At 41.4% G+C, this 25,104-nt stretch overlaps 1 protein-coding gene and 1 pseudogene across 1 annotated transcript; one reads left to right on the forward strand and one right to left on the reverse strand.

Annotated features, from left to right (window-relative positions):
• Positions 1-680: 680 nt before the first annotated feature.
• On the reverse strand, positions 681-24,671 carry LOC132575353 (cytochrome b5). The gene is made up of 5 exons (XM_060244077.1): positions 24,258-24,671; positions 8,301-8,429; positions 5,439-5,468; positions 3,295-3,329; positions 681-1,858 (listed from the first exon to the last, which is right to left on the reverse strand). The coding sequence occupies exons 1-5, from the start codon at positions 24,405-24,407 to the stop codon at positions 1,780-1,782; spliced, it is 423 nt and encodes a 140-aa protein (XP_060100060.1). The 5' UTR covers positions 24,408-24,671; the 3' UTR covers positions 681-1,779.
• On the forward strand, positions 22,214-22,353 carry LOC132575583 (U1 spliceosomal RNA; annotated as a pseudogene).
• Positions 24,672-25,104: the final 433 nt, after the last annotated feature.

Below are 25,104 nucleotides of genomic sequence, written 5' to 3' on the forward strand. Positions count from 1 at the left end.
GCCAGTGCTCCTAGGTCCCTTTCCCATATTGCCATTCAAAGATGCTGCCTTTTGCATTATTTATTTACATTAATACATCAGTTTAGATATATTTTGAGGAAACTTTAAAAAATGGGTATACTATTCTCTCACAAGGTCCTTGCAACAAATATATTGTTCCTCCAGGCTAGGGTTGCCAGCCTCCAGATGAGGCCTGGATTTCTCCCAGAATTACGACTGAACATATGAACATATAAAGCTGCCTTATACTGAATCAGACCCTCAGTCCATCAAAGTCAGTATTGTCTACTCAGACTGGCAGCAGCTCTCCAGGGTCTCAAGCTGAGGTTTTTCACGCCTACTTGCCTGGACCCTTTTTAGTTGAAAATGCCAGAGATTGAACCTGGGACCTGCTTCCCAAACAGATGCTCTACCACTGCGCCACCATACCTTCCCCAAGGGATGGACTGACATGGAGATCAATGGATAAGTTCCCCGATGAAATGGCAGCTTTGTAAGGCAAAAATCTATGATATCACATCTTCACTGAGCTCCCCATCAGCACCACCTTCCATAAGAACTGCCCTCCATATTGCCAGGAATCTCCCCAAGTTGGTAACCCTATACTTTTTTACACTATGCACACCCCTCCATTAGTATCAACTAAGCTTGACACCATTCATACAGCGCATCACAAGACATAGTAAACATCTGAGTTTATTCCCAAACATTATCCATGTGAATAACACAAGAATTAACAAGTAAAATCATATGTACATGCAAGCAGAGTTATGTAAAATAAATGGGCATGTGACGTTCACTTTCATATTGTTCCATTATTTTATCAAAAGGACATGAGAACAGATTCAAGACATTCATGTATTGGTTTACAATTGCAGTATTCAAGGCAGATTTTACAGTAATCTGAGTAGCGTTAAGAAGGCTAATTTTACAAGAGCTGAACACACATACGGATTCCGATTAAAATAGCACCACCCTGTTTATGCAATTTACCCAGATAGCGTAAGTCTAAGGCCTAGATTTCTCCTTCAACCCATGATAACTCAGAACAGAGAAAAGGAAAGGGTGTTTTTTCCCCTGCCTGGCAAAAGCTTATAATGAAATTTCAGCCCAGAGATACTTATAAATATACTGCCCTATTAGAGGCAGAGCTTGGTTCCAAAGATGCTGCTGTGTGAACTTTACTGGTGTAGGCCAAGTCCCAGGAGGGTAGCTGGGAAATTGGGGGGAGGGGGAGACCATAATTGCTTTCTGTTCACACCACAGGCTCTATTGGTTCAAGCCACTGTGTTATTATGTAATTACTCCCATGCTAAAACTAGGTTTTGTTCCTTTAGGAAGAGAGAAGTTACAACTTTAAAAATGGACATTTGATTTGAAGGAAAACAGCTGTAATGAAAGAATTACAGATAAAAGGCAAAGTGGTGAGCATAAGGAAGGAGTCTTCACTTGCTATTGATTTTGGCAAGAGAAGCATGAGGGGGATCAAAAAGTAATAAAGTCAACATTTCATAAGAATACACAGATAGTATCAGGCGTTCTTAATCCCAATAGCATAGTAATCTCACACAGTTAATAGATTAACATGATAGAGCCAGCCCCTGCACTTAAAGGTTAAGTAAAAGGCAGAATTAAAAGTGCACAGTCAAAGAAACTTTGTTTTGGCTTTCTGAATGGTGGGAGGATGGATGGTTTCAAATATCGTCCTGACATGAAGAACATATTCTTCTTTCTCTCTATCAAAACAGTCTCTTCCATTATTGCTTCTCAATATGGCGCTTATTCAGACATGTAGAAACGGTACAGAAAGACTGCAAGAGCTGCTACTATTGCTGCAATCAGCCAGGTGCTCCACGAACTAGAAGAAACAATCAGACATTATTTCCATACCAATCCAAAACTTTCTAAAAGACATACTTTAGAAAACTGAATAGATTCGATCCAGAGGTTCTATTCCACTAGGATCACAACATTTATATTTTCAGAACATCACTTCTATTGAGGACCCTGCATGTGTTTTACACAGGACCCCCACTGCAGGACCCCCACTTGTGATCCAACACTGTCTGTGGATCCAAGCCACTATTTTTAAGCATCACACCATTTCTTTCAACGACAACATCAGAGCAAAAGCTGGGACATCACCAACGCGCCTCTAGCCAAACACAATGAGCTGACTATTAAACAAAAGGCTCAAGCATCTGATAAAAACAGCGACAGAAAAAAGGTACAGTAGCATTACCGTTCAATGCATACTGTCTTGCATAGAGTAAGGGGGTATTTTATTCAAACACATCTCAGGCAGAAATGCAAAAAAAGTTTTATTTTTCAGGCAAAGTGGTTATAAAATACTATTTTTAGAGGTAACCAGGATGCACGAACCAGGCCAAAAGGCTACAAGACCAGAAAGAAATGTTTTGTTGGAGCAGGGGCGGCCAAACTGCAGCTCGGGAGCCACATGTGACTCTTTCACACACATTGTGTGGCTTTTGAAGTTCCCACTGCCCCATCAGCTGGCTTGGTGAAGGCATTTAAAGTTAAAGTTGCTTTCTTTCCACCTCTCCCTCCCATCTATTTGCTTTTCCTTCCTTCCTTCCTTGTGGCTCTCAAACATCTGATGTTCATGTCTTGTGGCTCTCAAATATCTGGCTCTTGCGTTAAGCAAGTTTGGCTATCCTGAGTTCGAGGGTCAATTTAATACAGGTACTCTATATGCTGCAGCATTTCTTACATTTTTTTGCATATTTTCTAGGACTGCACTATAAGTTTCCTCTTCTAAGCCCACTGAAGTCACAGTTAGTCAACAACAGCAACAACGCAGAGATAATGGGAATGGTTTCAAACATGGGGAGCCTCTCACCAAATACAGCACAAACGATTCTCAAGGCAGAAGAACTGACTTCTTTCTTATGGCTATGCTGACCACCCCAACACTTATTTGAAAAGCAGGGCAAGGGAGGGGGACTCTAGATCATATGTCCCAGGTCTTAATAAACTCTCTGAACTTAAGGAAATTAATGAGTCCTGCTCAACTAACACAAGTAATGCTGACCCTTGGATCTTGATCTGAAGGCCACACATTGAGAACTTTCAAAAGAAAGGAAAGTGGCCTAGTGTTGCTCAGATGCAAACAATCCCCAACATACATGCCTGGAAATATCACCCATTTCCCACTGCAGCCTGTACTCATTTCATGCTGGATTGTGAAATTAAAAAAAAAATCATAAAGATTATCTCAGTCTGCTTGTTTAAACAGTGAATTGACTTAATTAGTTAAATGAAAGTATACTATACCTGGCATCAGAATCAACAGTAGAAATGTAAGTATCCTGAAAAAGAAAGCCATAAGTGAGTCATAAAATTTTAATGGCATCTTCTTCCCACAAAATTAGCTCTAGAGAGAAAGTGTTTTTCCCTTGGAACTCCTGTGAATTACATCACCCATGTTGCAAACCTCCTACTCATTAATCACTTCAGTTTAAGATTAAGCTTCTATGCTCACTCACAAACCCAGAGGTCTATTCTGTACAAGTGCTCACTGCAGTCATACAGAATTCACTTAATTGGATAGCAATTATAGCAATACTTCATTAGTATGGAACTTTTAGTTTGTTAGGAAAATCTGTAGGGTACAGTGGAGTAAAAATAGGCAGAAACAGAGCAACAGGTGTTCTCATGGACATGCCTGAAGGATGTCAATGGAATCTGGCCTCGGCACAGCCACAACACTATTCTTGAGGCTTATTAGTTAATTTCAGGCTATGGTGCAGGAGATATATTACCTTCAAAGTTGTAATATTTAGTTCCCTCAGTTTCAATGTTAACAAGCATGAAACTCTCATAGCTTTAAAGAGAAAACTAAAGTTAAGCAAGAAATTATCATAATGCCCCTATATAAATAGATGGTGCAGTCTCATTTGGAATACCGTATACAATTCTGGTCACCGCACCTCAAAAAGGATATTATAGGATATTATAGCATTGGAAAAAGTCCAGAAAAGGGCAACTAGAATGATTAAAGGGTTGGAACACTTTCCCTATGAAGAAAGGTTGAAGAAAGGTTGAAACGCTTGGGGCTCCTTAGCTTGGAGAAACGTCAACTGCGGGGTGACATGATAGAGGTTTACAAGGTTATGCATGGATGGAGAAAGTAGAGAAAGAAGTACTTTTCTCCCTTTCTCACAATACAAGAACTTGTGGGCATTCGATGAAATTGCTGAGCAGTCGGGTTAAAACAGATAAAAGGAAGTACTTCTTCACCAAAGGGTGATTAACATGTGGAATTCACTGCCACAGGAGGTGGTGGTGGCTACAAGCATAGCCAGCTTCAAGAGGGGGTTAGATAAAAATATGGAGCAGAGGTTCATCAGTGGCTATTAGTCACCAGCCTGGCAATATCCATGATCTTGCCTCCATAGGTAAGGAGGCATCCAGGATCATGCCCACACTCTTGACAGATTGGACTGATGTTAATGATGCCCCATCAACAATTCTTCTTGGGTCAATGATTGTTACTGTGTGACTTAATTAGTTAAATTAAATCCAGTGTTGGACTGGATGGGCCTTGGCCTGATCCAACATGGCTTCTCTTATGTTCTTAAATTATGGCAACTAGCTGGGGCAACACTGAACTAGAGGATGAAAGCTATATATTTCAACTGAAAAAAAAAAAGCTTAGATCTGACAGAGGATTTCCACATGCGGCAGGGATTTCCATCCACAGAAACAACTTTCAAGCCTCTTCCCTTCTGCTGCAGCTCAAAATATACCCTCCCACACACACACACCAACACCTGATCCCCTCGTCTGATGAAGTGTGCTTAGAGAGCACACGAAAACTTATGTTCTGAATAAAACTTGGTTGGTCTTAAAGGTGCAATTGTTCAACGCGCATCAACACTTCTCGGAAAGAACAGCAGGGCAGACTGGAAGTCTGCAGTGTGAAGGGGGAACCAATGAAAATTGTTTCCCACTTCATCCACAGAAGTTATGTGTGGGACTCAAGTCTAAATAGACCACAGTGTCGTCCCCTAAAAATCTTAATTGTAAACACCAATTCAATTTCTTTCAATCAGCATTAACCCACAGTAGAACAACAAGTCCCTACCAGAAAGTTTTATTACAGTGCAATCTTATGCAGAGTTACTCCACTGAAATCAATGGGCATAGACTGGAGTAACTCTGCATAGGCTGGAGAGAGATATAAAAACAAATCACTATCATGGGTGATTTTTTGAAAATTATGCTGTCACCAAGGCATCACCAGCCAATAGGACTGCAATCTCATGGCTTGTGGCTTTTAGTTTCTAATTTCTATTCATTGTTCAGTGCTGGAGTACTTAGTCCTATTCTTTAGCACTGTGAGTGCAACCCACAAAACACCACTACCAAAAACTAGCAAACATGACAGATTTGAGGGTTCAAAGCAAAACACTTACTGTTGGCTTCTGAACTTTCTCCCAGTCATCCTGCAAGGGGGAGAACACATCGTTTACATACAACACTATGCAGATTGCCTAAAGAGGGTAAGCATGAGCCATCTCATATCAATAATGAATTGTTTGAATTGGGGACTTCTGCACTAACCAATATGGTGCCTGTGGAGTCCAAGTGTTTTTTTGACAGTGGGCAAGGCCAAGTGGGCCCGTTGCCCAGCAACACTTGAGTAACAAAATTTTTATTTTGCAATATTTTTGCCCAGCAGTACTTCTGACTAGCTATATGGACGTTTAAAAAGTTGCTTTGGAGCATCTGCCAACACAATATATGTTTGCTTTAAAAACATCCTGTTAAACAGAGCTCTGTCTGAAATGTGTAAAAGTTACTATCAGAGTTATGTACAACCTCATTCCCTGATACTTTGTGGCTAACTGTGTCTCCCATGGCAGCCATTTTGTTCTTTTCTTCTCCTGAAGCAATTATGTGGTTTTGTCCATCGTCATGTGTAAAAATTCCAAAAGTGCCCAAAATCTCAAAAAGTCTGTGGACCCCTCATTTAATGAAAGTAAGACAAAAACGGAAATCTTAGACAGACTTGGTATGAGGGTTTACGATGGGGAAAGTGTACATGCGTATCACAACTTATTTTTTTAATAATGTTTGGGAATAATTTCTCATCCCAACTGACTTATTATATTCAGTTTATCTTTAGAATAGATGTACAAGTTAACTCCACCAGAGATCAAAATGCCTTGGTTAAAGACTCCTCATTAAGGCAACAGCTTAAAGTACTGCACTGTGAGTCTTAAAGCAAGACAGATGTTTCATAGACAGAAGAGGGTGAGGCTTTTACAAATATAATGGGTACAAACTAATAATTTAAAAAAATAACCTTGCACTGACACTCTGATGTCAAGTTCAGTTTGCCTTCTAGCCTAACTACAAATATCTGTATTGGCAAAGCTTTTGTTTCTTTTTAAAAAACAATTAGAACATTATAATGCAGCTGATGAAAAAAGGTTACTCCGAAACTGTATCATCAAAGACATGCAATAATAAACCTCCACTAGACAAGGTCTGTGCACATGCCAAGGTTCTCTTTTAGAAGAAATATGCTCAACAATCAAGAAAAACAACTAATGAGAACCCATTTAGAATGCAGTAATCAAAATATACATTAGACTCATTTATCACATGCATGTGATCATACCACAGAGACCTTTCTGTATTTACCACAACCCCAAAATATAAACCCTGACTTAAATTTTAGCCCAGCAACTGCATGGATGGGCTCAATCCCTGATGTCACATCTCAGGTGCAAACTACTAACACTGAAGAAGTATTATGAAAGCATCATACTGCTAATGACGATGTTTTCTGAGATGGTTCTCAGTGGGTGAAATTCTGCACTGTAGGATTCCTTAGTGAACTTTCAGGAATGAATAGCCCCAGCTTCCCCTTGGCTGGGGATGGGCTCAAACCAAACTACAAAGCAAAATTCATCACAAATTTTGACTTGTTCGTGTTTGACCTGTTTGTGACAGGTCTTCCATCACGAATGTCCACAAACCTCTTAAGCAGATTGTGGTGGTTCAGAAAACAGGGACTTAAAGAGACTCAAAAGTCCTTTTAAACCCCTGCTTTCTAAAAACAGCTGAGCAGCAAGGAGCAAGACTGCTGCCCACTGTTTTGAGGGCTTTCTGCAAACCATGCTTAAAGGGAATATGATGCCTTTCAAAGGGATTTGCCAGGCCAAAAATCATGAACTGATTCAGTTCACAACTGAACCCCCCAGCTCGCTTCATGGTTCAATCACAACCAACATGAATCTTGTTTTTCCAGTCTGCACCAATCCCTACCCTTGGCTCACAAAAATATATCTTAATATTTTATATTGAAGAACAATAAGAATAAAGACAGACGCTACATTTTAAGGGTGGCAGAACTGGTTTGAGGAGAAATGCATTGAATTCAGAGGCATTTGTTTCTAAAGCAGAAAGGACATCCTTGGGTCCCACCATATTTAACACATTCAGTCCAAAGCAATGCATCAAGGCCAGCATTCCCCAAATAAAAGTTGCCAGTTGTTTGTCCAACACAGAGAACTGTGCTGAGGACCCAGGAAGGGCCTGTTCAATCATCTTGCACAATGCTTTGAAGGCACTCAAGCAGAAAAAACATCTAGCTGTTTCCAAGTGTTTGTGAAGTTTAGCCCAAAGAGGAGCTGATTCCACCCCTTCCCATGTCCTCTACTCCTTGTCAGAGTCCTCTGTCAAGTGCAGAGTCCATCTCTCAGCCTGCATGATTTGGGTGGGGTGTGTGGAGAACACCCAACCCAGCAAGCCACGTGGCATTCAAGAGACCATTTGGAACTCCCACATGGCAGATATGTGGAACCATGGCCTGTGCAAAACAGGGTAACACTCTGGGAAAGCAGTGGTGTCAGAATGCATACATCTGCTATTTCATTTCCTTTTCTTTAAACACTGCTTTCCACAATCCCGGATTTCAAAAAAACACACTACTATGATATGCCAATGTTGCTGACAAAACCTGACAGATATATGTGAATAACATTACAAAGAAGTTATCAATGAACTTTGCCACTTCAAATGCAGGAAATGGGATCCAACAATAAGAGGGAAAGCCCTTTCACCTTACAGCTGAATTGACATTAAAAAACACTCTAATGAATTTGTCATGGCTGAGATTTCGCAACATCTACTGAGCTCCAAGCACACACAGTACTTTGGCATGGCTAGAAGAGACTGTTTTGCAATATCTTGAAGATGGGTGTGTCTATCAAGATACAAAAGCTATGAAAAACATAAGAAGCTTATCCATGAATAGGTGTACTCACAGGATGAAGTTCCCCTATAATAAATGTATCTGACAATGCTCTAGCATCTGTGGAATGACCAACATCTTCAAAGTTTTCCGTAGCATCTCCACCTGCTTGTTCCCTTAGAACTTCTTCACCACCAGGGTGCTATAAAAAAAAAAGAAACCACAAAATATTTAGTATATGTATGCTTTTATGGTAAATCAGCGTTAGAGGGACACAGAATATTTATTGTTGTAAGCATATAGCAAGGGTATTTACTTCACAGCTCACTAGAAAATTCTCCTTTTGTGCAGGAACTACCCATCTCTTTGCTTAAGAAAAGCTGTGAGTGCTCTTAGTAGTTTCAAACCAATTATTTTCACATTCTTGGGGTAAGCAGTTAGTAGGCATACTTGATCAGAAAATATATGAATTTCAAAATGTGAAACATGATATAAACCAATTGTCTAAATTAGCTCTTGGTGATTTTAAAAGCCCACACAAAACCAGGGGGATAGCATTCACATTTCAGGGTATCAGTGCCCTTACTGATACCTTCCTTAAATCACAGGTCTAACACCAACAGCTGCCATTTATCTGTTTCTTTGGGTGCATTCTAGGGTTTCCAGGTACAACTCAAGAAATATCTGGGAACTTTGGGGGTGGAGCCAGGAGCAAGGGTGTGACAAGCATGACTGAACTCCAAAGGGAGTCTGGCCATCACATTTAAAGGGATTGCACACTTTTTAAATGCCTTCTCCCAATTGGAATAATGAAAAAGAGGGGCACCTTTTTGTTGCTCATAGAATTGGACCCCCATAGTCCAATCTTTTTGAAACTTGGCAGGTGTTTTGAGGAGAGGCACTGGAAAATTTGGTGCTTCTATCTCAAAAAACATCCCTGACTCCCAGATCAAATCTCCATTATACCCTATGAGAATCGGTCTTCATAGGGTATAATGGAATGCCCAGCAGACATTTCCCTCCCCCCCCCCCACTTTCTGATGATTGTGAAGAGGTGGGAGGGCCTTAAAACTGGGGGATCCCCTGTTCCCAATTGGGGATCAAAGAATCCACAGTTCAATCAGTAAACACTATTAAAAACAAGAACTGTGTAGCACTATAATGCAGAACATTAATTTAAAAAAATTACTCAATAAAGTTATAAAAGCAGTTACAATGAGTCCTCAGTTCTTATTCAAAAATACAATATAGCAATAACATTCCTCACAGAAACATTCCAATGCGTACTGCATACAATTTAATGGGCAGCATAAGTAGGCCATTCCAAAGCCCAAAATTTGCAATATAATAAATAAACTGAGAATGTTGCCTGCTTCTCCATGGAAGCCCTCCAACAGGTGTGCTGAGAGACCACAGCAACAGAGATGAAATGGGAACCGGTTTCGATCAAATGATCTTCTTCAGCTCGGCTTTGTGAGCAAACATGATAAGAATACATTTAGCCTTCCCATATACCATTAAACATAATAATACTAAACAACAACAAGTAACATAAGATTATTAATAACTTTAATTAGGAAGCTCTGGTCCAAAATACAGTCAACAGTTGACTGTATACAAAGTTCTTGTTTTTGATAGTCCCAACTGAGGATTGCCAACTCTAATGAATTCACACTGCACTAAATCATGTGTTTTACAACTGAATTTTTACTGTGTACAATTTAGTGTACGCATTATTTAGTGCAGTTTTATCAGATTTAGTTTTATCATTAGTGATGGCCAGAACTCCCTTTAGAGTTCAATCATGCTTGTTCCATCTTTGTTCCACCCCTAACATTTCCAGGCTTCACCCCCAAGTCCCCAGATATTTCTTGAGTTGGACCTGACAACCTTAGAACATACCCAAAGAGTGAGGGGAAAAAGAAAAACACATGATTTAGTGTAGTATATGTATTATTTAGTACTCATTATTTAGCATAGTGTGAACGCACCCTTTTTGTTCCCATCTGCACCAACAAAACTCAGCCAATGCTGGCAGGGCCAAAATAGGCCAGACAGACTGGCATCCCTCCACCACAAAACAGGAAATTGCCCTAGCAATTTCTGCACTGTGCCATGATCTGAGGGGTAGGCCAGGGCTTTTTTTGTAGCAAGAACTCCTTTGCACATTAGGTCACTCACCCCTGATGTAGCCAAACCTTCTGGAGCTTACAATAGGCCCTGTACTAAGAGCCTTGAAAGCTCTTTGAGGACTGGCTACATCAGGGGTGTGTGGCCTAACATGCAAAGGAGTTCCTGCTACAAAAAAAGCCCTGGATAGGTCACCTGGTGGCAACACAGTACAACTGTTCTACTCAGCTTAACCCTGCCACCACCAATTAATTAGAGTTGTCACAATGAAAAAGAAGATGGAGGAATCACACTCCACCCTTTCTGATGCCCCTCCCACCAGAAAGTTGCCCCAGCACCTCAGCTTGACAGTGGGTAGGCTGTCTGCCCAACTGGAGATCTCCTAGCAACATTCTCAAAATCTCATACAGTTGGGGCTTTTTTTGAGCAGGAATGCAGTTCCAGCTGGCTTAGTGTCAAGGGGTGTAGCTTAATATGCAAATAGGGTTCCTCCTGCATTTTTTCTACAAAAAAAGCCTTTGTAAAACAATGATGACATCAGGTGTGGTCTAATATGCAAATCAGTTCCTGCTGTGCTTTTTCTACAAAAAAACTCCTGCATATTGTATTAACTGTTGCACTTTAAAAAAAAAAAAGGTTTGTACAATTTTCCAAGAGATTAAGACATGTGCAGTGCTCATGCACAATGACAAAGCAAAAAAAAAAGGAAAGTTATACAAGCATGGAGAATAAAGATTAAGCATTAAAAAACAGTTAAGGGAGTGTATGCAGAAGACAGATTATGCAAGGCAAGCGTGCAAATACAGGCACTCTCTTAACAAATCCTGCCCTTGAATCAGTTCAGATAACTATGTACAGAACCAAGTGGAGCAAAGGTCTTGGGCAGTAACTGAAACATACTATCTTGAGGTTTACAATGCCTTCACTGAGTGCAGAAAAACAAGTTGAGCTTTAAATCTTATTTAACACATGCCTTCAGAAAGAGTGAATCCAGGTTAAAAAATCAAGAGTTTTTTTATAACCACTTCTGCTCAGAAACACAGCCCCCCCCCCCCCCCAGTTTACAATGAAATCGTTTTTTGCAGATAACTATTTTTGTGAAAGACACACATTGTTTCTCATTGTAGGAACCTTACAAAACAAGCTGAGTTAGATAGGAAGAGAGGATATGTTGCTCTGTATTATAGTTTTCGGAAAAGAAATGAGAAAGGGATTGCTTTGAAGACCAAAACCCATTCCATAGTATGGAAGCAAAGATGCTAAGAGGGAGGTCAGGAAGACGCAGGGGAATTGGAGGGAGCCGTGGGTTAAAATGCTGCTGCACAGCAACTGGGGAAAGCAGAAGCTCAGGGGTAGAGCAACTGCTACTCCAGAATTGGTGCATTATATAATCTGACCTAAAGCAACCTGCCTTGGATGACAGAAAGAAAAACAAGCTTAAGGACTCAAACTAGAACTTAGCAATGGTGCAATTCAAGAATGTAAAAGGCTATACTTCAAGTAACTCTTAAGTCCTGTTATCAGGGATTGTTTTCTTGAAGACCACAACAATTTAATTTGGCCACATTAGATGGCTTTCTTAATAGTACAAGTGAGGGACCTGCAATGGCTTGCAAGGGGCATCTTATTTTTTCCTACCCACTATTTCCTCTTTCCCTTCTTCTTTTCCCAATAGCCTCTCCCCTTTTCCTGCTCCTTCTCACCTACCAGCCAACTGACCTTCATCTTCCCCTGTCATCAGCATCCCCTCCCCCTGGCAGCCTCTTACAGTCTGGCCAGGTCTTCTGGTGGCTGCCAGCAACAGGCTTGCTATCTTTTTCATCCCACCCTCCAGCCAACCTGCCTTTATCTGCTTCCATATCTTCAACTTTTCCTTCTCTTCTATCCAGCAACCTCTCCCCTGTAAAAGTTTGCTTGGGTTGCATGGTGGCTGATGCTGGGCTAAGCTGCACAGTGACCACCACTGTCACCAGGCCAGGCTGAGTTGTGTAGGTAATGAGTTTTTGGTAGTTACTGCTGGGCCTGTCCCTGATGAGTCCTCCATGAGAAGATAAGAGTGGCGGAGAGGGCCTTTTCTAGGGTGTTTTGGCCAAGACCATTCCTACCCCACCCCCTTTGCTTTATAGAAACCAAGGCTTGGCAATGTTGCTGTGGCTGCCTAGCAATTCCCAAAAGCCACTGACAGTACCAGGGGCATTCCTAAATGAGGGGTTGTTTCTATTATTGTGGGAGATTCTAAGGAACCAACTTAAAAAAAAAAGTTCAGATTCTTCTGAAAGCTTGGGACATCTTTCCCAAGAGCCAGTTTGGTGTAGTGGTTAAGTGTGCAGACTCTTATCTGGGAGAACCAGGTTTGATTCCCCACTCCTCCACTTGCACCTGCTGGCATGGCCTTGGGTCAGCCATAGCTCTGGCAGAGGTTGTCCTTGAAAGGGCAGCTGCTGTGAGAGCCCTCTCCAGCCCCACCCACCTCACAGGGTGTCTGTTGGGGGGGGGGGAGGTAAAGGAGATTGTGAGCCGCTCTGAGACTCTTCGGAGTGGAGGGCGGCATATAAATCCAATATCATCTTCTTCTTTCATGTTTGAAGATAAATCCTCCCAGTCTGTTTCTATCTTCATTTTGCAGCTCTATTAGTCAAACCCTGTTCAGGATATATATTGATGATATATACATATTTTGAGGTGATATATAAAACAGATATTGAGGTGCAATTATGTATTTTCCTGGGGTGGGAGATGGCAAAATTACAACAAGCTAACTCTGTATGCATACATTAATCTTTGCAGACCTAATAGTGCTGGTTTTTAGTACCATACCCAATCACCATAAAGGACAGGTCCAGACTGTCCATTTCAATTTTCTTCCCTTTCAAGGTACCCACATACAAAGGTAGAGAGTGGAATCCAAAGCATTCACCAAATGCTCTCAAGCAGATAAGAGAAGTATTTTGCTTGCTATGATAAATGGCTGTGTTGGTCTATTTTCACAAACATAGCCCATCTTCATTCCATATTACACCAGAGAGTAACCCCACTGGAGGCCCAGGGAAGAAGACTGAGAAATAGCGCCCATAATGACTGCCTTGAAACACAAATACATCATAAAAGCACACAAGTGAAGTTCTGAAACCTTTAACTGCATGAAAAACCAAATTAGATACTGGTGTTTGTGTAATGGCAATTGTGGGCCAAGATGATGTGCTTGTGGGCCAATTCGTACATCACCCATCTCAGGTGTGCAATTAAAAGCACAGATATGCTGGCCCTCTTTGAGGCACCAAAGTTGAGGGTTTTTCCATGTAATGTAGGGCATAAGGATTTTCCTTATTCCTTTTTGTATTTCTTTGCAAATATGTTCAGAGATTCACTTTTTTGGTACCATTTACCAAAGAGAGATTCCAATCTACATCTTCCTGCATATAAAGCTAACTATGAGCCATCTTGTTGAAATGGAGGAGACAGAGTAATGCAGTGGCAGTTAATACCCCCCCCCATGCCAACTACTTCGCTTAATAGGGGCTCTTGTGAGAACTAATTAATCAGTAATTAGGGCCTGTAAGACAGAGCTATTCCGCCAGGCTTTTGGTTGAGGCAGTAGGCATCCTATTCCAGCAACTATTCCATCAGTCGGCCTCCCCTGTTGTGACATCATGCTTTACAGCCTTGTTGATGCTTAATCTTAACACCATCAATTCTTCTTGGGTCAAAAACTGCTGTATTTTGTGAAATGTGCCCTTCCCACCTATGATGCATCTTATTTCATTCTATTGTTATATTGTTTTGGGTTTGTACTGTATTGTTTTCAATTGTAGGTTTTTTATTGTTCAGTTTATGTTGTGATCCACCCCTGAGCCTGTTGTGGAAAAGAGAGGAATATAAGCCTACTAAATAAATAAAAATAAGAATGAAAGCATTTTGAACACTCAAATAGTAACATTCAGATCACACCAACAAAAATATCAATATCATAATTACAAACAAAAGTAAAAACATAAGCCAGATGTGCTGGCACGAACACGATCCTTTTCACATACCAGCACATCGTTTTTTCCCCAAAACATCAAGCTTCCTTCAAGATCTAATAAGTTAAAAACAGCCAATATCTGGGTAGGGAGTACTGCTGTACAAAACAAAACATTTGAAAAATCCTGGTCACATACGTATGCTTTCTGTCATGGGTGCTGGGGACCCTGCAGAAGAAACCGAGCCTGCAGAGCCTGCAGAAGGAACTGTGCCCCTGCCACCTGCACCAGTGCCCCTGCCTCCTGCTGAAGAAGATCCAAGCCCCCCTGCCTCGCCCTCTCGGGTGGCTCGTGTGCGTGACCGCCTTCGTCAGGACCTCAGGGATCGGAGGAGGGCGGCACGCTCACAAGCAAGACGCTCCCTGAGCCCTGAGTGGTGAAAGGATTCTGGCCCTTCTAAGTGTGAGGATGCTTAAGTTTCGGCAGGATCCTGGCTGCTGCTCTGAGACAGCAATTAGCCCAAATGAGCAACAGGCAGCAGAGGGCTATATAGCTGTGGGCTTTGGGAGGAGGCTTTGTGGAAGCAACTAGTCACATACCTGACATCCTAGCATCCACTCCGGCTCTTGACTTTGGCTTTTGGATTCCTGACTTTGGCTTGGACCTCTGGACCCCCTGACTTCGGCTTCTGAACCTCTGACCTGTGATACCTGGATTACGATTCTGTTTTGGCGCCTTGGACCCTCCTTGCTCACGAGTTGCCGACCTTGGACTGCCCCTGGACTTTGCCTGACTCAGCCCCAGCTCGTGACACTTTCATTCTTATTGGACCATGCCAAATGTGAGCACATACCATAATTCATTTTTTTTTTAAATTACAGCCATCCTTTCTCCCCAGTGAAGATGCCAACTGGCTTACCATTTGTTCTCTTTTCCATTTCATATTCACAACAATCCTGTGAAGCAGGGTAGGCTGTGAGTGTATGTCTGGCTCACCGACACACAGCAAGCTACCATGGTAGCGAAGGGATTCAAACCCAGGTTTCCTAGATCCTAGCCTAGGTGCCAGTTTGGTGTGGTGGTTAAAAGCAGCAGACTCTAATCTGAAGAACGGGGTTTGATTCCCCACTCCTCCACATGCAGCCAGGTGAGTGACCTTGGATCAGTCACAGTTCTCTCAGATTTGTTCTCTCAAGAACAATTCTCTCAGCGCTCTCTCAGCCCCACCTACTTCACAGGGTGTCTGTTGTGGGGAGAGGAAGGGAAGGAGATTGTAAGCTATTCTGAGACTCCAAGTGAGGGACTCTATATAAATCCAACATCATCTTCTTCTAGCCCACTCTTTAACCACTACACTATGCTGGCTTTCACATGTAAGTAACCCACAAACAACTGCTCCCTACATTGCTGTAGTGCAGTAACTTTAGACTTTAATTTAGACAACAATCTGAATATATCACTCATAGGTCAGAGAAGCGAGTGTCATTCCTGCTGAACTTGAAAAAAGAAGCCCTATCCCCTAATATGATCAATACTACTGGCAAACATGTCAGGTTATGCATTAATTACCTATGACACAGACCTCCCATTCTGAGAAGAAAACCCAGTTTTTCCCTACCAGATTTCTGTGATACAGAAGGAAAATTTTAGCATACTGGAATTTCATCCAGAGAAGTAAATCCAACTTCAGCATCTTGTCTAAGTAAAACTTTCTGGAGCGACTCTTAAGCTTGCTAACTCATAGAAACTGACAGAAGTTACAGCAGTTTATCACGTAACTTGGGTAGTGTGACTTGAGTGTGCTCTATGCCATAACCATTGTTTCACACAGGAATAACTCATTTGCAGATTAGGCCAAACCTCCTGACATCAAGCCAGCCGGAACTGCGTTCCTGTTCAAGAAAAAGCCCTGGTAATAACACAGAAAATTAAGAGCAGAGGCAAAGTAGCCAGAGAGAAGAACAGTCAGGGCAAAGAAGAACCTGCACAGTTAATAAGTGTTCAAGTCATATATTTTTATTACCACAGTAGACTTTAAAGTATTTGCAGAAGTGTTTACATGTGATGTGCATGTAATACCTTCCAACAACTGTAACATAACTAGCAGCTATGTGATAGCCAGGCTAATTTTCAGTTCTGTGTAACCTTTGTTCCTGTCAAGCTTGCGTGCCTCAGCTTGTTTGATTTGAGCATGAAACATATCTGCCTTGCATCACGAATTCAGATGCACAGAAAAACCAGTTCTTTTACCATTGTTAGTAGATGGATTTGTATGTCAGTTAAGTACATGTTATAATAACAACACTGATACTTACTGATAAATGTTCACTTTGGTTACGTGAAATGCTCATTTTAGAAATCTGAAAGCTGTGATGAGCATTAACTAAGTACTTAGTTAATGCTCATCACAGCTTTCAGATTTCTAAAATGAGCATTTCATGTAACCAAAGTGAACATTTACCAGTAAGTATGAGTGTTGTTATTTTAAATTTTCCTCCCCTCAAGGAACCCATTCCATATTAATTTACCTGAAGGTGAATGCTCTCTGCACATCACCTGCAGAATCATTTGCAGTCTTTGCTGGTCAGATTTAATAAGCCTAGATACTACTACAGATAATAATACTCATCAGACAAACTTTTTTAAATGCTCTTTTTCTCACTGAGGAATGCCTGATAAGCCTTCAGGAAACATGGTTTGAAAATTACCAACTGATTAATTCCACCAAGGATATAATGGTGCATACCAATATGCCATTTCTACATTTTATTTTAGATAGCAGTACAAAACATTAAACAATACCGTATCTTTGACTCTTGTATCTTAGATTTTAACAAAACTGCAAAGAGGAATTTTCCCCATGAGTGGATATCAACCAAACCTAAATATTTTTATTTAGAAAACTAACTGACGTTATTTACATGTATGTATTTATTACCCTGTTCTTTTAAGTAACTCAGAGCAAGGTTCAAAATTCTTCATTTTGCCATACACTAGCCCTGTAAGATGGGTTAGGCTGAGAGTCTATTGTCCACTGCTAACCAACAGTGCTGCTGGTGTTCAGGAAAATTTGAAATTGAAACTTTCTGATGCAAACTTATTAATGTGAATGTTTGCAAAATTTAAACAATGTTAGCAATACCCTAAATAAAGTGTCATCTGTTTTTGCACATTTATATTGATTTATATTTAGTATAAACAAAAAAGTACCCCTCAACTGAAATACTGTATTAGGGGGAAAAAATCAAGCATAATTTAAATATAAAGTTCAAACAAATTCAGAGCATACAACAAAAATTATTTTACTGTTAACGATGCTCATAAAAATTTAAGAAAGAAAATTCAAAAGCAAAGAAAACTGTCACACACTAATTACAGTGCATGTAAAGAACTGTGTGTGATATGCCATGGATGTGCTTGCCCATTTGCCCACTTCAATACAATTTAACTGTTCTCTGGGAGTACCTCAGTTCCTCTATCATTCTCTGCAACATCAATAATTTGCAAAAAGTTGCACATGAGACTAATGATTACAAATATCCATTCCACAGTGCAAGAAGAGGCACTGAAATTAAAACTACCAGAAGAGGTGAGGGCCCTGAGGGACCTTGGGCAGTTCCGCAGGGCCTGTAAGACAGTCCTCTTCCGGTTGGCATACAACTGATCGGTACTTGAAAATTTCGAATAGAAGGCTGTAGTATGGTACTTGTTAAATGGCTTTGTTTTACTGTTTTTACTGGTTTATTGTTTAAATGTTGTAAATTGATGTATTTTAAAACTTAATCCTATGTTACAACTTTTGTGTTGTGAGCCGCCCTGAGCCGTTTTGGTGGAATATAAACTAAATAAAATGAAAAATGAAATTAAACTTATCAACTTTGGTATGCATATGGCCAAGCACAGCCAATTAGATAAATTAATAATCTGCTTTTTATATGATATTATGTATGTGTATTTATGACCCTCCCCATTTACACATCAATATAACATATCTGTACATGCTCACAATTGCCAAGAATAATTATCTGTAAAAGATTAATCACAACTTTGAAATTGTCAGGCTAACTTTATACTATATCAGGAAGTTGTACGCAGTTGTGTTGGCCCAAAAGTAAAAATCCACAAGCCAAGAACATATTCCACATAAGACTTTTTATTAAAAGCACATTAATAGTGTGCAAGCTTTCATGTTCTCCAGAACTCTTCTTCAGGCTGTTACCCCCATCTCCACCCCCACCAAAGAAAGTTAAAACAGTGCTTTCCAAAGGGGGATTTCCACAGGACACATTGTTGAGTCCTGTTAAAGCCAACAAAGTTTTTCAAGAGATTTCCAGTCTCTCTTCCCAACAGGAATTTTTAGTCTCACTGGTTTAGAGAAATTATTATTATTATTTATTAAATGTATGAATTGGCCAATCTCTGCTACTGCAGGGCTCTGGGTGATACACACAACATACAGCAAGAACATAAAAGTCATAAAAACAAAATATATAAATAGTACAATATAACAAGTCAAATGCTGAGTTTACAATTATTTCTCATTGCAGACTGCCAACCTCCTTGCAGTTAGGCTGGAGGAGGAACAAGCAAGTTTGGAGAGTAAGGGGGGGATGCCATCCAGTTTGGAAACTGTTTCTGCCTTCAACCAAAAGCATGGCAGAACATCTCTACCTTACAGGCCCTGTGGAACTGCACAAGGTCCTGCCGGGCCCTGATGGTGTTTAGCAGAGAGTTCCACCAGGTTGGGGCCAAGCCAAAGAGGCCTAGGCTGAGGACAGCTGGATGTCTTTGGGGCTAGGAACCACCATCAGGTTGCTATCCAGCAAGCATACTGCTCTCCCGGGAACATACCAGAAGAGACTGTCCCATAGATAAGCTGGTTCCTGACTGCTTAAGGCCATAAAGGTCAGCACCAAAACCTTGAACTTGTCTCGGTACTTCACTGGAAACCAGTGTAGCTGGTGCACCACAGGTTGTATGTGTGCTGTCTGTAATGTTCCCATCAGGACTCACACTGCTGTGTTCTGAATCAGCTGGAGCTTCTGAGTCAGGGAAGGCCAGCATAAAGTTAGTTACAGTAGTCTAGCCTGGAGGTGACCGCTGCATGGATTACCGTGGCTAGGTCTGGGTGCAACAGGAAAGGGGCCAATTGCTGCCTAGCAATATCCGTGACTTAGGCAAATACATGGGAGTTTGCTTAACGTACAGAGTGTAATCGTTCTATTGCCTCTTGCCTGATGTAACTTGAAACCAGCTCTGTTTGAACCTGCTCTCAATGAACACTTTAACAGTACTTAACACTCATTTTCCTCTCCTAAACCAGTTTCTAAGGGGTTTTTTGGGGGAGGGGGTGTTAACATTTGGCCTGAAGATCTAATGAACTCAAAACCTGTTGTGTGTGTCATCAGATTTTTCTTAATAAAAGGTATTAGAGATTGTGTTCCTAAACTGTATTGCCATTCACATCTACCTATTCTTTCTAATTTTATGGAATGATGAAACTTCAGAAATGGAACACTTTCCCCAGAAAAATAAATTTTCCCATATACACATCTGTTCTCAAAACTCAGTTTTTATAATTATTATTAACAGTAGCAATGCTGCGTTATTTTCAGTGATAAAAAAAATTCAATAAATGTTTAAAAAAATCAGAGACTTCTGTCTACTTTCCAAACCACGAATTTCAAACCACTTTAATAGTAAAGGAATATCAAAGTAAGATGTGGTCAATTTCAGCCTAGTCTTTTCACTAATGCAAAGCTTAAATGGCAAAGCATGGCCATTGCAGCATGATAGGTATAGGAATGCCAATGGCTTATCTGTTTTATATGTGTGGTAATACAACTGGCTAGGTGAATGGGTGAGCACTGAGCAAACAAATCTCTGCTAATTTTTCTTTGTGGTTACTGTTTCTGAGACATTCAAATTTTCTGGAATAAATCGCTCCAGTTCTGGGATAAGCGGCCAGAGCACTTAGAAGAAGAAGAAGATATTGGATTTATATCCCGCCCTCCACTCCGAAGAGTCTCAGAGCGGCTCACAATCTCCTTTACCTTCCTCCCCCACAACAGACACCCTGTGAGGTGGGTGGGGCTAAGAGAGCTCTTACAGCAGCTGCCCTTTCAAGGACAACCTCTGCCAGGGCTATGGCTAACCCAAGGCCATTCCAGCAGGTGCAAGTGGAGGAGTGGGGAATCAAACCCAGTTCTCCCAGATAAGAGTCCACACACTTAACCACTACACCAAACTGGCTCTCACAACATTGTCAAGTAATCTGAACTGCAACAAGTTTTGCTTCCATTTGCCAGTAAGTTATTTTCCTCATGCTGGCTCTTTAAAAAGGTAAAGGTAGTCCCCCTGTGCAAGCACCAAGGTGTTACCAATCCATGGGGTGATGTCGCATCATGACACTTCCTTGGCAGTATTTTTATAGGGCGGTTCACCATTGCATTCCCAACTCATCTAAGCTTTACTCGCAGCAAGCTGGGTACTCATTTTACTGACCTCAGAAGGATGGAGGGCTGAGTCAGCCTTGAGCTGACTACCTGAACCCAGCTTCCATAGGATCGAACTCAAGTCGTGAGCAGAGCTTGGGACTGCAATACTGCAGTTTACCATTCTGCACCATGGGGCTCCTATGCTGGCTTTATGAGAACAGAAAAGTGAGGTATGAATTCTGTAAATTAAACAAATGCTTAAATCATGGGTACATCTGCATAGGAAAGCAAGCATGCTTACAACCAGGGCTCGGATTCAGCAGGAGCTCACAGGATCACAGGAGCTCACAGGATCTGAGGGTTTCCCCTCCTCTTCCCCACCTTGTCCACTGAATAGTAGGTGCAGCTGCATAACAATCCCTGGATGAGCTCCACCAGCTATTTTTCTACAAAGCAATCCCTGCTTACAACTTTTGTTGCACCATCAAGCATAGGAAGTTCAGTTTTTGTGCAAAGGATACTGTTTCATATCCTTTCAGCACAACATGACAGCTTCCAGGACCATACTGTTTAGATGTCATATGTTTAGATGTCATATGGCATATAGCTATTTTCCTGAGTTCCCCTTAAGTATAAGCCAAGAAAATAGCACTGTATTTCCCTATGACTCAGATTCACAGACCTATCACACAACTATTCATTCATGCAATTTCAAATTCGGGGCATGTTTAATTTACATACAACTAAGGATAAAGTGCAAACAACAGCTAGTGCCCACTAGAGAGTTTCAAGCAGCTTCCTTGCTGTTGAAACTTAGAGCTTATTTAAAATATATAGCAGAACAATCATTACCTCAACAAGCACCTTATTTCTGCAACTGAAGTTCTGTTAAACACCTAAAGGTCCCAGACTTCATTAACAGCTCACCTCTTACAACAAAGGAGGGGTTTCAGCTACCTGAACTGTGCAGACAGAACTTGAAGCTCCTGCTATTTAAATCCCACCCAAACCCCCTTTCCATCAAAATACGTGCAGGATTTCACTGCTGGAGGGCATTCTGACAAATCTGCTCCCTATCACATGAACCTCTTTGCTCAACATGAACTGTGCCACATGAGGGTAGGGAGAAAAGGGCACCAAGTCAAGCAGCCAACCAAATAAGAAGTTCATTAGATGAGAGAGTTTGTCCTGATAACAGCTGATCTGTTAGCTTAGTGCGCCTTCTTAATGTTCAACAAGCGACTCCAGTCATCTACCCTCACTTGCATCCAAAATTCTAGCACTCATTTTATACACTGGAATAATCCATATGTTTTGCAAGGCATTACACAGGACAATAAAAAATGAGAGAGTTTTTGTATCTGGTCTTCATCTATGACAAAGCCCCATAACAACAAAGGAGAACTACATACATGATCCTGTGCTCCTTGGAGGGACAGTGTGATGAAAACATACCAATACTTACCTGACAGGGGAGACACCTTGATCACAAAGGTGGTTTCCCCAGGGTGAGGCTCATCCATTGCACTCCGGGTGTGCTGATCCCTGCGATTTCCCCAAATGCAGCAAAACTCATCTGCACTTAATTTTTTTAGTCTTAACTCAATCCTGGCAGCGGAACTTTGTGGCCTCTTTAACAGAATTCCAAAAGCTGACAGATTTTGCAGCTGTGACGCAGGGAATCTTAACACCTTGCTCCATTGCCTATTGGATAGTCCAAAATGTCACTGATACAGAACCATATTTCTTTCCCCCTTCTTAAAGGACCTGGCTAGTCTTCCAGCCCACAGTAAGTTACAGACCCTTCTGGCCAGAAGTGACCTTGGAAGTCACTAAGTTTTTTTCTCATGTAATCAAATCTAATAGATAGCTAGATCGGGACAATTTGCTCTTAAGCTGCTATAGGTTTATTTATTGCTACTACCATTTCTCTCTTACTGTTCTTTTGTTGCTGAATTGTTATTGCTCAAGGCTGCAGTCATAAGAGCAAAGAATAAAGTAAACATAAAGTAAAGAATAAAAGTTAAGATACGCCCAGATATAGTGCAGCTATTTCACCAAAACACTGAAAAATACTTCTTCAGCTGATTTGCAAGGTTTACAAAAAAAATCTAAAAATTCAATCACAAGGCAAGAATGTATCCCATGCGGTGTACATGTATTCATCTACAAATCTACATAGCAGTCTTTTAATAATAATTTTAGAGTATCAATTAACATTTTCCATATAGACTGCCAATCTCTGCACCCTAAAGGGAAGTAGAGGAAAACCGAAGCAGTTCATTATTCCAATGAACATGTTTTGTTCCTAGCCAGCTACTCAGCAACGGTCACGTTATACTGAACTTTTTTCCATCCATTGATACGCAAAGGGTGTAATCTTGCTTGATGGACGTGGACACCAAGTGTCCAATTACCAAAGTTTCTCTGCACAGACAACCAGAAACTTTACAGCCTAACATTTAACACATTAAGTCAGATTGAACTGGCTATGCTAATCAGACCTCTTACTAGTTGCATATTTTTTAAATGAAGGATGCAGCTGAACTCCAGGTTCTCTCCCACACGAAGAGTGCTTTCACACATGCTTAAATAATACAGTTCCGATCCACTTCTGCAACTCTTTTGCAAGTGCATTTTGCTATTTCACACAGCAAACTTCACTTGCAGATCGTGTTGAAATTGGATTAATATGTTTCCATTATTTATACTCGGGGCTTTTTTTGAGCAGGAACGCACAGGAATGCAGTTCCAGCTGGCTTGGCATCAGGAGGTGTGGTCTAATGTGCAAATGAGTTCCTGCTGGGCTTTTTGTACAAAAAAAAGTCCTGTTTATACTACATGACAGGTATCAGAATACTTGTGAAGTATAATACTTTATAGATTATTTAATTTTCCAATTGATGTTAAATATAGTCAGTATTTATCTCTCATAATGTTTAATGTTGTATTTGCTTCTTCTACCCACTTTATAATTGTTTGTTCGATGGTATTTATACTATCAAGCCACTGGAACTGTATCCATATACATATCGATCCTATTTGTATCTGCTCAAATTTTTTTTAATAAAATGTTAATTAGTAAGAAATTGGATTGAAAGTGCACTGTTTACCGTGTGTGAGAGCGCCCTTAAGCACCCAAACAGGAAAGAGGGATAATTTCTTAATCCGCTGCTTTTAAGAAAAGAGGCCCTCGGACGAGTTCCACCTCGTTGCAGAACCCCAGAGAAGCCATCTCCACATCTAGCCAAGCAGTCTTTGCGGCGTTACACTGCAGAAGGCCAAGTTCCACCCGACACGTCACAAGCACGCAGGATCTTGCAAAACTTTAACCTCAGTTGCCTCTGGAACGCTGCTGCCCTTTCCACCGCTCCCGAAGGACTTAAAGTGCACAGTCCCATGCGACCTGGGAGCAAGCGTGTCTAAAACTGCACTATTAACTCTCTCCCCCTCCCACCCCGCGCAACGTTAGCAGCTCAGGATAGCAGCCCGCATACTCGCCTCCTCCAGGAACTTGGTGAGGTCATACACGCGGCGGTGCAGGATGATCCAAGTCGACTGGCTGGTCTTGTGCTCCTGGATCTCCTCGAGCTTGTAGTAGCGACCCCGCCACGGCTCACTTCCAGCCTTGGTATTGCTGGCTTCCGACATCTTCGGCGCCTCACCATCCACTGCACCCCCCAAGCCCTGCCCCGAGCACCGCCACGGATCTCGCAACTCAGAACTCCGACCCAGAAGACTACTCCGGCCTCCGCCTCCACTCCCGCGCGCGCCGATTGGGTCCCCCACTGAACCGTCCCGCCCACGGCCCCTCCTCTCTGGATTCTTATTGGCAGCCCGAGAGGCTGTCGTACATCGTCCAAAGGACCTGGGTGATGGCTGGCTTGTTTGTCCCTTTTCCCTCCATTCCAAGAAGCGGAGAGCTGCTTTTTTTTTCCGACAGAGAAAAGGGGAAAGGGAGGGGGTGGGATGGCGTAGGTAGCCGAAAACACTCACGTGACGGTTGGAAGGAAGTCGTAGATTGGCCGCTTTTGTAACAGTGGAAGCCCAGAAATTTCTTTCAGCCAAAATTTTCTGATCTCAATAAAAAGTAGTATTATTTTTTGCTGCGGCGGGGGCTTTTGCACCAACGCGACTACAATTGTTCGCTTTTATTTCACTGTTATCTCTAATCCCGCAGACTTTTAGTCTCTTGCAATAATACAACAGAATCTCGTGGGGATTTAAAGGGCAACGGATTTATTCTTGCAAAAGCTCATGGGGTTGATTGAAGTTCCCATCAGTCTGCAACAATAAAAATAGAAAGGCGTCTTAAACAAATATATTCTAATGTAACCGTTCCTGGGTT

This window comes from Heteronotia binoei, chromosome 7 (genome assembly GCF_032191835.1).
Source record: "Heteronotia binoei isolate CCM8104 ecotype False Entrance Well chromosome 7, APGP_CSIRO_Hbin_v1, whole genome shotgun sequence".
Classification (NCBI taxonomy): Eukaryota; Metazoa; Chordata; class Lepidosauria; order Squamata; family Gekkonidae; genus Heteronotia; species Heteronotia binoei.